Source organism: Coregonus clupeaformis, chromosome 11 (assembly GCF_020615455.1).
Source record: "Coregonus clupeaformis isolate EN_2021a chromosome 11, ASM2061545v1, whole genome shotgun sequence".
In the NCBI taxonomy this organism is placed as follows: domain Eukaryota; kingdom Metazoa; phylum Chordata; class Actinopteri; order Salmoniformes; family Salmonidae; genus Coregonus; species Coregonus clupeaformis.
In genome coordinates, this window is record NC_059202.1 from 23,303,098 (window position 1) to 23,322,438 (window position 19,341).

General features: G+C 45.9%; 1 protein-coding gene across 1 annotated transcript; it reads left to right on the forward strand.

The window, feature by feature from the left end:
- Positions 1-7,953: 7,953 nt before the first annotated feature.
- LOC121576552 (transmembrane protein 47) lies at positions 7,954-17,213 on the forward strand. Its single transcript, XM_041889785.2, has 3 exons — positions 7,954-8,354; positions 16,631-16,771; positions 16,928-17,213. Exons 1-3 carry the CDS (start codon positions 8,129-8,131, stop codon positions 17,104-17,106), a joined length of 546 nt encoding a protein of 181 aa, XP_041745719.1. The 5' UTR covers positions 7,954-8,128; the 3' UTR covers positions 17,107-17,213.
- The last annotated feature ends 2,128 nt before the right edge of the window (positions 17,214-19,341 follow it).

Genomic DNA, 19,341 nt, shown 5'->3' on the forward strand with positions numbered 1-19,341 from the left:
ACACACACACACACACACACACACACACACACACACACACACACACACACACACACAGGCATTAATTCAAGCAAGAACATACACTCAAGCACACTCATTTAAAAAATCACATCAAAACATTATCTGCAATGACCAAAATATAGAGAGATATAGAATCCTCTTTGTCGTCGGGTCAACCCTCCACTTCTGTTGTCTTGGTTGGAACATTTTGTTTACATAAAAATAATACCCCTAGGCATTAGAATTGGGCTGTATCACCGCCTGGTACGGCAACTGCACCACCCGCAACTGCAAGGCTCTCCAGAGGGTGGTGCGGTCTGCACAACGCATTACCGGGGGCAAACTACCCGCCCTCCAGGACACCTACAGCACCCGATGTCATAGGAAGGCCAAAAAGATCATCCAGGACGTCAACCACCCGAAGCACTGCCTGTTCACCCCGCTATCATCCAGAAGGCGAGGTCAGTACAGGTGCATCAAAGCTGGGACCAAGAGACTGAAAAACAGATTATATCTCAAGGCCATCAGACTATTAAACAGCCATCACTAGCACATTAGAGGCTGCTGCCTATAGACATAGACTAGAAATCACTGGCCACTTTAAGAAATGGAACACTAGCTACTTTAATAATGTTTACATATCTTGCATTACTCATCTCATATGTATATACTGTATTCTATACTATTCTACTGTATCTTAGTCCATGCCACTCTGCCATCGCTCGTCCATATATGTACAGTACCAGTCAAAAGTTTGGACACACCTACTCAATCAAGGGTTTTTCTGTAGAATAATACTGAAGACATCAACACTATGAAATAACACATATGGAATCATGTAGTAACCAAAAAAGTATTAAACAAATCAAAATATATTTTATATTTGAGATTCTTCAAATAGCCACCCTTTGCCTTGATGACAGCTTTGCACACTCTTGGCATTCTCTCAACCAGCTTCACCTGAAATGCTTTTCCAACAGTCTTGAAGGAGTTCCCACATATGCTGAGCACTTTTTGGCTGCTTTTTCTTCACTCTGCCGTCCCAAACCATCTCAATTGGGTTAAGGTCGGGGGATTGTGGAGGCCAGGTCATCTGATGCAGCACTCCATCACTCTCCTTCATGGTCAAATAGCCCTTACACAGCCTGGAGGTGTGTTGGGTCATTGTCCTGTTGAAAAACAAATGATAGTCCCACTAAACCCAAACCAGATGTGATGGCGTATCGCTCCAGAATGCTGTGGTAGCCATGCTGGTTAAGTGTGCCTTGAATTCTAAATAAATCACAGACAGTGTCACCAGCAAAGCACCCCCACACCATAACACCTCCTCCTCCATGCTTTATGGTGGGAATTACACATGCGGAGATCATCCGTTCACCCACACCGCGTCTCACAAAGACATGGCGGTTGGAACCAAAAATCTCCAATTTGGACTCCACACCAAAGGACAAATTTCCACCGGTCTAATGTCCATTGCTCGTGTTTCTTGGCCCAAGCAGGTCTCTTCTTCTTATTGGTGTCCTTTAGTAGTGGTTTCTTTGCAGCAATTCGACCATGAAGGCCTGATTCACACATTCCCCTCTGAACAGTTGATGTTGAGATGTGTCTGTTACTTGAACTGTGTGAAGCATTTATTTGGGATGCCATTTCTGAGGCTTCCATTCCTGTGGTGGTCCTCATGAGAGCCAGTTTCATCATAGCGCTTGATGGTTTTTGCGACTGTGCTTGAAGAAACTTTCAATGTTCTTGAAATGTTCCGTATTGACTGACCTTCATGTCTTAAAGCAATGATGGACTGTCGTTTCTCTTTGCTTATTTGAGCTGTTCTTGCCATAATATGGACTTGGTCTTTAATCAAATAGGGCTATCTTCTGTATATCCCCCCTACCTTGTCACAACACAACTGATTGGCTCAAATGCATTAAGGAAAGAATTCCACAAATTAACTTTTAACAAGGCACACCTGTTGAAATGCATTCCAGGTGACTACCTCATGAAGCTGGTTGAAAGAATGCCAAACGTTTGCAAAGCTGTCATCAAGGCTAAAGGGTGGCTATTTGAAGAATCTCAAATATAAAATATATGTTGATTTGTTTAACACTTTTTTGGTCACTACATGTGTTATTTCATAGTTTTGATGTCTTCACTTTTATTTTACAATGTAGGAAATATAAAAAATAAAGAAAAAGATTTGTGTGTAGTGGGTATCTGTTGTGAAATTGTTAGATATTACTTGTTAGATATTACTGCACTGTCGGAGCTAGAAGCACAAGCATTTCGCTACACCCACAATAACATCTGCTAAACACGTGTATGTGACCAAAAGTTTTTATTTTATTTGATGTCATGGTGAATTATTTTGTTGATTTCACATTGAATTCATGTTAGTTGACAACTCAACTATATGTAAATCAAAAATAGACATTAAACTGACATCTGTGTCCCATACCCGGCGTCAGGATAAAGTGACTAAGGGGGCAGTTGAAATCGGCAAGGTGTCACGACTTCCTCCGAAGCTGCCACCACTCCTTGTTCGGGCAGGCTTCGGCGTTCGTCGTCACCGGCCTTCTAGCCACTGCCGCTCTATGTCCGCGTCCATCGCCCACACTACCACTCCTCTGGTCCTCTGTAGCTCAGCTGGTAGAGCACGGCGCTTGTAACGCCAGGGTAGTGGGTTCGATCCCCAGGACCACCCATACACAAAAATGTATGCACGCATGACTGTAAGTCACTTTGGATAAAAGCGTCTGCTAAATGGCATTTTATTTATTATTTATCATTCCATTTGTTTTGTCTTGTTTATTACACACACCTGGTTCATATCCCCTCATCAGTACCTGTATAAGTGTTCCCTCTGCCCCCTTGTCTTTGTGTGTGATTGTTTATTGTGAGGTTAGTGAAGCTTGGTGGAGCTCCTAGTATTTTGTATCGCCGGGATAATTTCCTGTGTGCCTTGTAGTTTCCAGTGCGCCTGTTTTGCGCACTGGAGTGTGTTGACGCTTTACTGAGTAACTTTGTGTTTGCGGAATAAACCCTCATTCCATCTGTGATCGAGTCAATGCATGGGGCGCTCTTCTTCACAAAATTAGATCTCCTGGAGTGCGTACAATCTGGTGCGTGTCCGAGAGGGGGACGAGTGGAAGACAGCATTCAGCACAACCACGGGGCATTACGAATACCTGGTGATGCCTTACGGTTTGATGAATGCTCCATCAGTCTTCCAGTCCTTTGTGAACGAGGTGTTTTCGGGACATGCTTGGTCGCGGTGTAGTGGTCTACATCGATGACATTCTGGTGTCCCTGGTTCGCAAAGTGCTGGCCCGACTGTTGGAACATGACCTTTATGCCAAGGCAGAAAAGTGTCTGTTTTTCCAACAGTCCGTCTCTTTCCTCTGATACTGCATTACCACCTGTGGAGATGGAGGGAGATCGCATTTCAGCCATGCATTATTGGCTGACTCCAACCACGGTAAAGGAGGTGCAGTACTTTATTGGCTTTGCCAACTACTATCAGAGGTTTATCCGGGGCTTTGGCAAGGTCGCAGCTCCCATCACATCTCTGTTGAAAGGTTGGGCCGTCCCGGCTCCGCTGGTCTGCTGAGGCTGACAGGGCCTTCAGTAACCTGAGGGTTCTGTTCACCTCAGCCCCGGTACTGGCCCATCCCGATCCATCACTACCGTTCGTAGTGAAGGTGGATGCGTCCGAGGTAGGGATAGGCGCTGTCCTATCTCAACGCTCGGGCACGCCACCCAAGTTGTGCCTTCTTCTCCAAGAAGCTGAGCCCGGCGGAGCAGAACTACGACGTTGGTGATCGGGAGCTGTTGGCTGTTGTCCGAGCCCTGACCGTGTGGAGTCACTGGCTCGAGGGGGCGAAACACCTTTTCCTCGTCTGGACGGACCACCGTAACCTGGAGTACATCCGGGCAGCGAGGAGGCTGAACCCTGGCCAGGCCAGTTGGGTCCTATTCTTCACCCGGTTTGATTTTACACTATCTTACATCCCGGGTACGAAAAACGTGAAGGCAGACGCACTGTCACGACTGTACGACACAGAGGAGAGGCCCATAGACAACACCCCCATACTCCCGGCCTCCTGCATTGTGGCGCCGGTAATGTGGGCGATGGACGCGGACATAGAGTGGGCGTTACGCACAGAGCCATCTCCACCTCAGTGTCCAGCTGGCTGCAGTACGTGCCGTCTCTTGTCAGTGACCATCTGATCTATTGGGCACACACGTCCCCCTCCTCTGGTCACCCAGGTATTGGTCGTACAGTTCGCTGCCTGACCAGAAAGTACTGGTGGCCTACCTTGGCTAAGGACATGAGGGTGTATGTCTCCTCCTGCTCGGTGTGCGCCGACAGTAAGGCACCTAGGCACCTCCCAGCGGGTAAGTTACAGCCCTTACCAGTTCCACAACGGCCAATGGGTTCACCTGTGTATTGACTTTCTCACTGCTCTTCCCCTCTCTCAGGGTAACACCACCATCCTGGTCGTTGTGGACCGCTTTTCAAAAGCCTGTCGCCTCCTTCCTCTGCCCGGTCTCCCCACAGCCCTGTAGACTGCGGAGGCCCTGTTTACTCACGTCTTCCGGCACTACGGGGTGCCAGAGGACATAGTGTCTGACCGGGGTCCCCAGTTTACATCCAGGGTCTGGAAGGCGTTCATGGAACGTCTGGGGGTCTCGGTCAGCCTGACCTCTGGGTTTCACCCAGAGAGTAATGGGCAGGTGAAATGGGTGAATCAGGATGTGGGTAGGTTCCTGCGGCCCTACTGCCAGGACCAGTCGGGGGAGTGGTCGGTGTTCTTGCCATGGGCAGAATATGCCCAGAACTATCTCTGCCACTCCTCCACTAACCTATCACCCTTTCAATGTGTTTTAGGTTATCAGCCGGTTCTGGCACTGTGGCATCAGAGCCAGACCGAAGCTCCTGCGGTGGATGACTGGTTACGGCGCGCGGAGGAGACGTGGAACGCTGCTCACATCCACCTCCAGCGCGCCGTACGCCGCCAGAAGGCCAACGCTGACCGCCACCGTAGTGAGGCCCCGTTCTTGGTACCGGGTGATCGGGTCTGGCTCTCGACCCGGAATCTGCCCCTCCACCTGCCCTGCCGGAAGCTGAGTCCGCGGTTTGTGGGGCCGTTCAAAGTCCTGAGGAGGATAAACGAGGTTACATATAGGTTATTACTCCCTCCAGATTACTGTATTAACCCCTCATTCCATGTGTCTCTCCTCAGGCCGGTGGTGACTGGTCCGCTCCAGGAGTCTGAGGTGCGGGAGGTTCCTCCACCCCCTCTGGACATCGAGGGGGCCCCGGTGTACTCCGTCCGTTCCATCCTGGATTCGAGGCATCGGGTGGGGGGCCTTCAGTACCTCGTGGAGTGGGAGGGGTACGAGGACGAGGAGCGGTGCTGGGTTCCGGTGAGGGATATCCTCGATCCCTCCCTGTTGCGGGATTTCCACCGTCGCCATCTGGCTCGCCCTGCTCCGCGTCTTCCTGGCCGTTCCTGAGGCCGGTGTCAGCGCGCTGCTGGAGCTGAACGTCAAGGGGGGGTAATGTCACGACTTCCTCCGAAGCTGCCACCTTTCCTTGTTTGGGCAAGCTTCAGCGTTCGTCGTCACTGGCCTTCTAGCCACTGCCGCTCCTCATCTCATCATTTGTTTTGTCTTGTTCATTACAAACACCTGGTACATATCCCCTCATCAGTACCTGTATAAGTGTTCACTCTGCCCCCTTGTCTTTGTGTGTGATTGTTTATTGTGAGATTAGTGAAGCTTGGTGGAGCTCCTAGTATTTTGTATCGCCGGGATAATTCCATGTGTGCCTTGTAGTTTCCAGTGCGCCTGTTTAGTGCACTGGAGTGTGTTGACGCTTTACTGCGTAAATTTGTGTTTGCTGAATAAATCCTGTAATTCTGTGATTTACCCTCCTGCGCCTGACTCCTTCTAAATCACTCATCACACAAGGGGGCAACATTTTGGGGGGTTCTTGCATTGGAATTTTATTGAATTCTGCTTATATCACGCTATAAACACAATAAACATAAGGTTCAAATGCTGAGACTCCGAGATCATTGAGTGCTTTTGAAATCTGTAGCCTATCTCTTCTGCTCTGTATCAGCACAATGGACAGCTCCCTACAGCTAGGCCGTTTTGGTAATTAATATAGGCTACAAGATAGATAGGGTAATTCACCGATTACAAACAGCCTATGTGAATGTAGCCGTACACATAACTGTCTTACCAAAATAATGCAAGCTAAATGCTGAAAGTAGTAGCCTAGTTATTCATGCATGCAAAAAAATATACTGAATAGCAGTTTGGCTTAGAATACTGGCACAACTGCAAATGCAAAATGAATGCGAACAGAACAAAACAGCGGTACCAAGTCCAGATTGTTTCAATATTCCCTTTTCAAAAGATGCTCTGTGGAACTTCCTGAGTAATCGATCATTCCATTCTCCCCTAAATTTTCTTGTAAGATCCCCTTCAAATGCCAGTTGGATTAGTTGAGCTTTCCTCGGGTGTGCTGACTGAACACGTTGGTCAAAGTGGAGAATGAGTTCTCGCATGTAGCTGTGGGTGCCCCAAAAGTCAGTCCATGTTTCAGTACAGTAAGCATGGTCGGCATAGCGGAGAGAGGCCCAGAGAATCGTTGCAGGATATCAAGTGGGGTCCATTTGTCCTCATTGGAGCCAGAGCGGGTGATTTCAGTCTGCAAAAACTCAGCTTCCACCAAATCTGTTTTACTTAGATCCAGCAGTGGTTTCACCTTTTTCACATCTAGAAATTCATGGCTCTTTGAGTCAAGGGCACAAAGGGCCTCCACCAGTTGGCTGTTGCATTCACTGAATCGTTTTCACATTTCACCAATGACAGCATCCAACGTGCTGAAGAACAGTATTTTACATTCAGTCTCTTCTCCTCTTTCCTGCTGGCCTACTGTATTGTCCACCACGTATTGCTGAAGGTCTGTACTTACATAACGTCCTCGTTTGCTTGGAGCTGCTGATGGTGCGTCAGTGCCACTGGCACTGCACTGTGCCCAAATGGCTTCGAACTCGCTGTCGCACCACAGCTTCTCGACGCTCTCCAACGCACTGCGGACCACTTTGACTCCAGTGGAAAGATCCGTTGCTTTTGCCTGGAGTCATTTGTTTCGAGGATCGAGACGACTGAGGATTCTGAGCACCATGGTTGCTGTAAACTTAAAGCCGGGGTCCGTCACCACCTTCAGCAACCCAGTAGCCCCGAATCCTACTTCTGTGTTGCAGGAACATGTGCGGTTTCCCCGCCTCTTATTATGGAAACCCAAAGGAGTCATACCTAACCGCCCAGTGGCTTTCAATAGCCCCCCTAAACACACCTCGGCGTGCCCTCTCCATTGTGCTGACACATTGCAACGGAGATACAGATTTGTTTTGCGCCAACCTGTCACTCAATCATTGTAACTTTTTTGCTATTTTTATATAGGGACATAACACTAAAACTGAAGGGGCTAAACCCCCTTTGGCCTCCTCATAGAACCAGGCCGCTGTGCCCAGTGTGACGAGTCTTTCAGCTTACAAGGTTAGGAAAAGCCTATTCTTTTTTTATTTTATTTAATTTTTTACTTGTCAGAAAATATCAAATTCACAGTGTCTAATCAAACTCCAGTACATGACTGTAATTTGAAATTGACACAACACATCGCCTATAGGTCTAAACATGATGGGAGTTAAATTAACGATGAATCATATGAAATAATTGCACTCGTCAGAAAACCCCCATGTTGATTGAATAATTGCACTTTAAATCAAATGTGCAACTTTGGAATAAATTGCCTTTCAAAGTAATATATAGAGGCCCTACCTCTGGAAAGAGACTGATAGAAATCCAGTGGGAGACCTAGGCACTAGGACCCTGCAGGTGCCGCTCTGTGATATTACATCAATGTGCAGTGCGGTCGGAAGACTCGCAGCAGTAGCCGTACCGTAGCTGCAGCAGCGTCCCTGACGCGCAGAGGCTGCCCACCCTCCACTCACAGCAGAGGAAAATCCCGAAATTCTTGGTTTGAGACCCAACCGCCAGCCCACGGTCCTCGGAGAAAGATACTTTTGTTTACCATCACAAACCCAATACGACATCCATGGCTTCATCCGTGAGTGGAACGGAGGAGGTGCGCGTTTCGGCGTTGACGCCGCTGAAGTTGGTGGGTTTGGTGTGCGTCTCCCTTGCGCTCTGCCTGGATGTTGGGGCCGTGTTGAGCCCCGCGTGGGTAACGGCGTATAACCAGTACTACCTGTCTCTGTGGGAGTCCTGCTGGAAGCCTGTTAACTCGGACACATGGCAGTGCAACACAACGCTCGAGACTGGTGAGAGAGACCTTCCTCATTAAAGTCAATACACATATCACTATTATGACTGTTTAAAATGCCCATATGCATCTATACTGTGTTTATGTATAGGTAAAAAGTGATAGGGTTCTATTTTGGGGACATTTGGGAGATTTTTTGTTGTTGAGTTTCAATGTCCACAATGATATGCTATACATCCATTGAGATACATATGAATTCAGAGATGACAAAGAGGCGCCTGCTGCTGAGTCTACTGGTCAATCACTGTTTTTTAAATGTTTTATTCATTTATTTTTTAAATCTCTGCTCAGTAATAATTTATGTTGGAGCTAAAAGGTAGGGATAGCAAGAGCATAATTCTCTCAATATAGATTTTTCCCATCCAGTCTGTTATCAAATGTATGATGCATGCTCTAAAGCTGGCTTTTCAAAGTTTAAAATAGTAGATTTCAAACTAAAATGACTACTTTATAATATAATTAATCAGACATTATATGAGCATATAAAAGTTTATTTAGTTACCCTCTTTTCTATTCGCCCAATCCACCACTAAATAATGTCGGAATTCTGTCCAGTTGGGGTTTATTGGGCTTTTGTTGCCGACAAAATGAACCTTTGTTGGGGTTCCTCTGCAGGCCAACGAGCGAGGGCAACTTTGAGAAGAGAACTCCCCAGAGATCCAAATGCTGAGAGATTAGTAACCAGGGAAACAAGTGGCGCATTCTAGAAATGCTGTTTTTCCCCCTTCTTTTCCATCCAGCATGGAAGCTTTTGTCAAAACAAGCTGTATTTTGATTACTCCACCTTATGTATTCAATGTGTCTTTTTATATCTCGTTTGTTGGCTGCAGATAGTTGTCTCCCATGTGTTGTGCAGTCAGTGAATAAGTGTTTTTGTTTGTCTGAATACACTGTTTTGTTTCTGTGATGAGTATCCTAACTGAGGGGTCATTTTGGCACCCCTTCTCTCTCCTGTCACTCTGAGACAGTGCAGCTTGGTTCCTTATAAAGACATGGCGTCTCTGTGTCACCAGCAGCCAGCATACCACAGTAACTGCACACAGCAAACTGCCCATTTCCTCAGTTTGGCCTTGCATTAGACTTAGGGATCAATTTGACTCACAGTAATCAGTCAGTTTCTCCCCCCAATATCTACATTTCCTCAGTGTCCTGCCCAGGGCATTAAGCAAATTGTGTTAGTATTGTATTTACCCGGTTGTTGCACTCAATAACACGTTCTGCTGAGTTGTTGTGCGTAGATGTGTATGTGTACAGTCATGGTCAAAAGTTTTGAGAATGACACAAGTATTGCTCTTCACAAAGTTTGCTGCTTCAGTGTTTTTAGGTATTTGTGTCAGGTGTTACTATGGTATACTGAAGTATAATTACAAGCATTCCATAAGTGTCAAAGGCTTTTATTGACAATTACATTAAGTTTATGCAAAGAGTCAATATTTGCAGTGTTGACCCTTCTTTTTCAAGACTTCTGCAATCCGCCCTGGCATGCTGTCAATTAACTTACATTTACATTTTAGTCATTTAGCAGACGCTCTTATCCAGAACGACTTACAGTGAGTGCATACATTATTATTAATTGTTTTCATACTGGCCCCGCGTGGGAATCGAACCCACAACCCTGGCGTTGCAAACGCCATGCTCTACCAACTGAGCTACATCCCTGCCGGCCATTCCCTCCCCTACCCTGGACGACGCTGGGCCAATTGTGCGCTGGCCCATGGGTCTCCCGGTCACGGCCGGCTACGACGGAGCCTGAACTTCTGGGCCACATCCTGACTGATGGCAGTCCATTCTTGCATAATCAATGCTTGGAGTTTGTCAGAATTTGTGGGTTTTTGTTTGTCCACCCGCCTCTTGAGGATTGACCACAAGTTCTCAATGGGATTAAGGTCTGGGGAGTTTCCTGGCCATGGACCCAAAATTTTGATGTTTTGTTCCTCAAGCCACTTAGTTGTCACTTTTGCTTAATGGCAAGGTGCTCCATCGTGCTGGAAAAAGCATTGTTCGTCACCAAACTGTTCTTGGATGGTTGGGAGAAGTTGCTCTCTGAGGATGTGTTGGTACCATTCTTTATTCATGGCTGTGTTCTTAGGCAAAATTGTGAGTGAGCCCACTCCCTTGACTGAGAAGCAACCCCACACATGAATGGTCTCAGGATGCTTTACTGTTGGCATGACACAGGACTGATGGTAGCGCTCACCTTGTCTTCTCCGGAAAAGGTGTTTTCCGGATGCCCCAAACAATCGGAAAAGGGATTCATCAGAGAAAATGACCTTACCCCAGTCCTCAGCAGTCCAATCCCTGTACCTTTTGCAGAATATCAGTCTGTCCCTGATGTTTTTCCTGGAGAGAAGTGGCTTCCTCAGTGCCCTTCTTGACACCAGGCCATCCTCCAAAAGTATTCGCCTCACTGTGCGTGCAAATGCACTCACACCTGCCTGCTGCCATTCCTGAGCAAGCTCTGCACTGGTGGTGCCCCGATCCCGTAGCTGAATCAACTTTAGGAGACGGTCCTGGCGCTTGCTGGACTTTCTTGGGCACCCTGAAGCCTTCTTCACAACAATTGAACCTCTCTCCTTGAAGTTGTTGATGATCCGATAAATGGTTGATTTAGGTGCATTCTTACTAGCAGTAATATCCTTGCCTGTGAAGCCGTTTTTGTGCAAAGCAATGATGACGGCACGTGTTTCCTTGCAGGTAACCATGGTTAACAGAGGAAGAACAATGATTTCAAGCACCACCCTCCTTTTAAAGCTTCCAGTCTCTTATTCTAACTCAATCAGCATGACAGAGTGATCTCCAGCCTTGTCCTCGTCAACACTCTCACCTGTGTTAACGAGAGAATCACTGACATGATGTCAGCTGGTCCTTTTGTGGCAGGGCTGAAATGCAGTGGAAATGTTTTTTTGGGATTAAGTTCATTGTCATAGCAAAGAGGGACTTTGCAATTAATTGCAATTCATCTGATCACTCTTCATAACATTCTGGAGTATATGCAAATTGCCATCATAAAAACTGAGGCAGCAGACTTCTCAAAACTTTTGACCACGACTGTATTCATGTCCTACAAGCAGGTTGGTACACTCAATAAGGAGCTCTGCAGGGTTGACGTGCATGCATAGATGTCCAGGAACTTAAGCACTTACAAATTTGTAACATATTGTACGAATTGGAATTTGCAACATATATAAAATAGATGACATAGTACACAATTATGCAACATTTTCAGGGAGCCGTTTTGGCTCGTGAGCACTACTTTCAAAACTACTGGCTGAAATGATACAAAACCTCTGGAGCATCACTTTAATGCAGAAGACATGGAAATGGGTGATATTTGGATATTACAATCAATCACACACTTGCACACACAAATTCTCTCTCTTTATAACCCTCTCTATCTCATGACACACACACACACACACACACACACACACACACACACAGTCTCAGGAATGTGGAGCGTCTGTGTGAGACATTTTGCGCTGATGCCAGACCAGTGAGAGGGGAGAAACGAATGTGGAGCGAGTGTGTGACTACACTTAGCAGGTACTACTCAACATTATTAGCGCTGATCTCAGTTCAGTCAGAGGTGAAGAAACTCTCCATACTCTCCAGGTTCTGATCTGACACAGGTAATCCCCCTATTGTCTCATGCCAAGAGTGGCCCTGAAGGCCAATCCAGATTTTCCATTAACAGCGGTGGCGGCTCCTGAAATGCACACAGGGAGATGTAATTAACGATCAGATTGGATCTCGCAAAGCTCCATTTCCATCTGTCATCATACAGAACCTAGGTTGCATCCCAAATAGCACCCTATTCCCTATATAGTGCACTGTTTTTGACCAGAGCTTAAAAGTAGCGCACTACATAAGGAATAGGGTGTCATTTGGGACGCAGTCCTATATTAATAGTTAGTGCTTCCTGTCCTGCTAGCGCTGAGATTCCTGGCTGTATTTCTCTCTCATGCAGTATGTGGGTCTGTTCCAAATGTCTGAGCTGCTGAGATGAGTTTCTGTATCCTGCTGTTACACAACTGAGTCAGACTGATAACAACTGCAGTAGCTCCTGCAATTTCAGCCCTAGTCAAAAAATACTATAGGATTCCAATAAAAAAAATCAGATTAGAATCCAATACAAAAAAAATATATTAGAATCCAATATATTAGGATGCCAATACAAGAATCCAATAGAAAAACCCTATCAGAATTTATCAAATAGGACTGGTTCCAAAATCTGATAGACAATCTTTTGAATTACACTGAAGAAAAATATAAACGCAACATATAAAGTGTTGGTCCCATTTTCATGAGCTGAAATAAAAGAACCCAGAATTGTTTTTCATACGCACAAAAAGCTTATTTCTCTCAAATATGTTTACATCCCTGTTAATGAGCATTTCACCTTTGCCAAGATAATCCATCCACCTGACAGGTGTGGCATATCAAGAAGCTGATTAAACAGCATGATCATTACACAGGTACACCTTGTGCTGGGGACAATAAAAGGCCACTCTAAAAATGTGCAGTTTTGTTACACAACACAGCTTTGAGGGAGCGTGCAATTGGCATGCCGACAACAGGAATGTCCACCAGAGCTGTTGCCAGATAATTGAATGTTCATTTCTCTACCATAAGCCGCCTCCAATGTTGTTTTAGAGAATTTGGCAGTAAGTGCAACCAGCCTCACAACTGCAGACCATGTGTAACCACGCCAGCCCAGGACCTCCACATCCAGCTTCTTCACCTGCGGGATTGTCTGAGACCAGCCACCCGGACAGCTGATGAAACTTCTGCACAAATTGTCAGAAACATTCTCAAGGAAGCTCATCTGCGTGCTCGTCGTCCTCACCAGTGTCTTGACCTGGCTGCAGTTCGGCGTTGAAACTGACTTCAGTGGGCAAATGCTCACCTTCGATGGCCACTGGCTCGCTGGAGAAGTGTGCTCTTCACGGATGAATCCCAGTTTCAACTGTACCAGGCAGATGGCAGACAACTTGTATGGCGTTGTGTGGGCGAACGGTTTGCTGATGTCAACGTTGTGAACAGAGTGCCCCATGGTGGCGGTGGGGTTATGATATGGGCAGGCATAATCTACAGACAACGAACACAATTGCATTTTATTGATGGCAATTTGAATGCACAGAGATACCGTGACGAGATCCTGAGGCCCATTGTCATGCCATTCATCTGCCGCCATCACCTCATGTTTCAGCATGATAATGCACAGCACCATGTCGCAAGGATCTGTACACAGTTCCTGGAAGCTGAAAATGTCCCAGTTCTTCCATGGCCTGCATACTCACCAGACATGTCACCCATTGAGCATGTTTGGGATGCTCTGGATCGACGTGTACACCAGCGTGTTCCAGTTCCTGACAATATCCAGCAACTTCTCACAGCCATTAAAGAGGAGTGGGAAAACATTCCACAGGCCACAATAAACATCCTGATCAACTTTATGTGAAGGCGATGTGTCGCGCTGCATGAGGCAAATTGTGGTCACAGCAGATACTGACTGGTTTTCTGATCCACACCCCTACCTTTTTTAAAAAGGTATCTGTGACCAACAGATGCATATATGTATTTCCAGTCATGTGAAATTCATAGATTAGGGCCCAATGAATTTATTTCAATTGGCGGATTTCCTCATATGAACTGTAATTCAGTAAAATCTTTGAACTTGTTGCATGTTGCGTTTATATTTTTGTTCAGTGTAGATACAGACAAACAGAAGTTAGTGAAGCTCCCACGGTTGGAGTGGCAGCCAATGAGGTTGCTGCAAATGAGAGGCTTCCTGTGATGACAGGACCATTTAAAACTCTAAATCGTAGAAGCAATATTTGGTCCAAAAAGGGAATGTTTGTTTATGTTCGAGCAGCTCGGCCTGTGGAATGAAGTTCCCCCCGACAAGAGTGGGAACTGTAGTTTAAGCAGCTTACACACTGTCACTTTCCCTCATTGTCGAATGGTTTGATCATTCCGTCTGCCTTGCCATAGAGGGAAAGGGTTTGATCATTCCGTCTGCCTTGCCATAGAGGGAAAGGGTTTGATCATTCCGTCTGCCTTGCCATAGAGGGAAATGGTTTGATCATTCCGTCTGCCTTGCCATAGAGGGAAAGGGTTTTCCATGAAGTTTTTAGCCACTTAGCTGTGATTGTAATGAATATTATACATTTTAAATTGGCCTTTTTCATTAATATGTACAACTATTCAAGCTTTTTTTTAACACACACGCACACACACACCTTTTATAATTAAAAACCAAGTATTTACTTTACCTTACAAAAGGCATAATGGCAATCAACCTCATCATAACATCCCTTGTCTGTTTACATATACCATAACCCCACCCAGCCCACAGATTGTTGATTAACAAGTCTAGACTGTTACTCCTAACAATAAAACATCTCTATCACTCAGCAGTCCATACAGTGGACGTGACTAGAAGCCAGTACACCTCCCCATACAGCCAGTTAGATAAAAGTGTCTAGCAGCTAGCTATGCGAGACTAGATTTACATTTAGTCACTTAGCAGGCACTCTTAACCAGAGAGACTTACAGGAGCAATTAGAGTTAAGTGCCTTGCTCAAGGGCACATCAACAGATTTTTCATCTAGTCGGCTCAGGGACTTGAAAACCTGCAACCTTTCAGTTACTGACCCCAATGCTCTTATCCACTAGGCTGCCTGCCGCCGCTAAGACTAAAGCTTGTAAATATTCTATGGTGGAGGGTGAAGTTGCCCCACTAATGGTTAAGGTTAGGATTGGGAGAGGGAAGCTGATTCTAGATCTGTACCTCGGGGAAACTTAACCCATAGGAGCACATTCTATCTCAGCTTTGTCTGCAACATACTGCCCATTAAATTCTACTACATCCATACATGAAGTGGCTGGATATAGTAGTCTAGAAGTTTCTCCCCCAGCCCCCTGTGTGTCTCTAGCCCCCCCTCTCCTATCCCGGTTAGCATTCTAGCGAGGATAGAGTGCTATTTCTAGTCTCCACTTTAGATGAGTGTTTTGGAGTACTACTTGAAACGCTGAGACTGCTGCTGACTTGGCATTGGGCAGGCAGGAGGGACATCTATTATCCAGTCACCCGGAGGAGGGGGGGAGGAGGAGGAGGAGGAGGAGGAGGAGGAGGGGGGGGGGGGGAAGAAATACAATTAATTTCTACTGTTTGCTGATGATCTGGTGCTTCTGTCCCCAACCAGGAGGGCCTACAGCAGCACCTAGATATTCTGTCAGACCTGGGCCCTGACAGTCAATCTCAATAAGAGAAAAATTATGGTGTTCCAAAAAAGGATCACAAATACCAATTCCATCTAGATACCATTGCCCATATCTATTGGGTGAAATACCACAGTGTGCAATCACAGCAGCAAGATGTGTGACCTTTTGCCACAAGAAAAGGGCAACCAGTGAAGAACAAACACCATTGTAAATACAACCTATATTTATGTTTATTAATTTTCCTTTTTGTAACTATTTGCACATCATTATAACACTGTATATAGACATACTATGACATTTGAAATGTCTTTTATTCTTTTGGAACTTTTCTGAGTGTAATGTTTACTGTTAATTTTCTATTGTTGATTTCACTTTTGATTTATCTATTCCACTTGCTTTGGCAATGTAAACATATGTTTCCCATGCCAATAAAGCCCTTAAATTGAATTGAGAGAGAGAGAGTTAGTTTTCGTCCATTGCTGTGTTGGGTACAGATGTGATTTTAGTGCAGGGTTAACATTCTTGGACCATACACCACGCTGTTGACATGGATCACTAGGCTAATAACCCCCATGAAAAGATTTTCCTGGCAAACCTCTGTCAGATCCTGAGAATACTCTTCCCATGCCCATGAGGAATAAGAAGCCTTCTGTTACCAGATGATGTGTGTGGAATGTCATTTTTCATCTGTATGACTTTCATGTCGGTGGCTGTGTCATTTTTCACTGTGGCTGTGTACTTGGGCATGTCTGTGAGACTTAGCATTGCTATGTTACAGACCATGATCACCCCCTCCTCTCTCTCTCTCCCTCTCCCTTTCTCTCTCACCAGTCAATAGAATAGGGAGGTGCTGGAGTGCGTTCAGACTTACTTTGACCAAGCCCCCCCCCTCTTGCTTTCAAATAGAGGTGCTAGAGTGTGTTCATTACAGATACATAACACATAACTGAGCAGGGTTTTCTACCCTTCTCCCCCCCCTCACTCTCTCTTCCCCCTCTCGCTTTCTCCCTCTCTCTCTGTGCCCCCCTCTCTCTCTCTCTCTCATAGACTGGCAGATTGCCACGCTGGTCCTGTTGTTGGGTGGTGCAGCCCTCATCCTGTTCTCCTTCCTGGTGGCCCTGGTGTCAGTGTGTGTCGGCTCCAGGAGCCACTGCTACAGACCCGTCGCTGTCATGCTGTTCGCTGCAGGTACAGTATAGCACACACACGTGTTCAAGCAGACAGAGACACACACACACAACACACACACACACTCAGTTCTGTTATAACTAGAGAATATTCATTTTTCTATTATCTTGTCATTTCATGTTCCTCATTTATTTTCTCTGCTTCACTCTGTAACAGTGGTGCTTCAGGTCTGCAGTCTGGTCCTCTACCCCATTAAGTTCATTGAGACGGTCAGCTTGAGGATATACCACGAGTTTAACTGGGGCTACGGCCTCGCCTGGGGAGCCACCATCTTCTCCTTCGGAGGGGCCATTCTCTACTGCCTCAACCCCAAGAACTATGAAGACTACTACTAAACCCTGCAACACTTCATGTTCCCCCCAAACTCACTGTGATAGCAGCCGATGCTCTGAACTTAGTATATTTCTATAACTGGTAGAGAAAATAAATATTCACACAAAAAGATTGGAGAGTAAACAACAGTAGTGTCTATAGGCTCCATTCATAATATTGTACTGTACCAGATGGTTGGCCCACAGGCTTAAAGGGACACTCTTACTTCCATTATGATGTTGTGGTCTCTAAGGGCATCTCTGCCTGTGTTGTGACTGACGTCTGCTATAGGCTAAGTGGTGAGGCTGAAGAGCCAATCAGACAGTTCAATGGAATCCTAATGACCAATCATATACATCAGTGAAACCATGTCACCAGTCTAAGCCAACAGTAGGTCCACTTTATGATAAGAACTCTGGTAGGAGTTGGCAGGCACAATGCTTTGTCATTATTAAACCAGAGAGGATTAGCTGACCCCATACAGAGACGAGAGGGAGGACCAATTGACCAATCAAAGAAGGGACCGGTGAGCGTGATGGACACAGACCAATCAGAGAGCAGAAGGATGGTCCAGGTGGACAGACCGATCTTGAGGAGGAAAGCTATGGAATACGAGACTCACCTAAGGAAAGGAATCAAGGATGCATGCCTTCACCCCCAGTAATATACTGAACAAAAATACAAACGCAACATGCAACAATTTCAAGGATTTTACTGAGTTACAGTTCATATAAGGAAATCATTCAACTTAAATAAATAAATTAGGCCTTAATCTATGGATTTCACATGACTGGGCAGGGGAGCAGCCATGTGTGGGCCTGGGAGGGCATAGGCCCACCCACTTGGGAGGCAGGCCCACCCACTGTGGAGCCAGGCCCAGCCAATCAGATTGAGTTTTTCCCCACAAAAGGGCTTTATTACAGACAGAAATACTCCTCAGTTTCATCAGCTGTCCGCTCTCAGACAATCCCGCAGGTGAAGAAGCCGGATGTGGAAGTCCTGGGCTGGCATGGTTGTGAGGCCGGTTGGACGTACTGCCAAATTCTCTAAAATGACGTTGGAGGTGGCTTACGGTAGAGAAATTAACATTAAATTATCTAGCAACAGCTCTAGTGGCCATTCCTGAAGTCTGCATGCCAATTGCACGCTCCCTCAAAACTTGAGACATCTGTGGCATTGTGTTGTTTGACAAACCTGCACATTTTAGAGTGGCCTTTTATTGTCCCCAGCACAAGGTGCACCTGTGTAATGATCATGCTGTTTAATCAGCTTCTTGATATGCCACACCTGTCATGTGAATGGATTATCTTGGCAAAGGAGAAATGCTCACTAACAGTGAAGTAAACAAATTTGTGCACAAAATTGGAGAGAAATAAGCTTTTTGTGTGTATGAAACATTTCTGGGATCTTTTATTTCAGCTCATGAAACATGGGATCAACACTTTACATGTTGCGTTTATATTTTTGTGATTATCTTTGCCTTTCATCTGTGGTAATAAGAAAGAAGACTGGATGGGTTAAGGCAGGCAGCATAGAGGAATTTAACTAGTGGTTCACTTTCACCTATCCTGCTCCTCTAGATCAATGCATATGAAGGGAAGGTGACAAGGAGAGGAAGCCACTATAGACTTTGGGTACACACCCCAATGCCACAAACATGGGATGGTATAATTGGTTAGGCCAGAGGTCACGATACATTCCAGGCAAAGTATTACTGGTTAAACATTAGCACAGGCCAGACACACACAACCATTTCGTAGCAGTTAGGCATAATCTAAGACCGTGCGGCCGAACCCCAGCTGTGCCTGCTTCAGATAGCAGCAGTTATGTTACCATGTACAGTAGTTTGAGGTGGTTTTGTGTGTTAAATACTTTAATACAGTGTAATAGATGAGGTGTGTGAAGAAGGCAAGTGACCAGTGTTGAAGTGTGTGTGGGGCCTGAAAGTGATATGATCGCTCAGCCAGTGGAGGCTGCTGAGGGGAGGACGGCTCATAATAATGGCTGGAACGGAGTGAATGGAAAGGCGTCAAACCATGTTTGTATTTGATACCATTCCACCTATTCCGCTCCAGCAGTTACCACGAGCCCGTCCTCCCCAATTAAGGTGCTGCCAACCTCCTGTGCACTCACACACTTCCCATGTGATGCCTCTTATTGGTCCACACTTGAAGTGTCCCAAATGGCACCCTATTCCCTATATAGTGCAGTAATGACAAGGGGCCCTGATCAAAAGTAGTGCACTATGTAGGGAATAG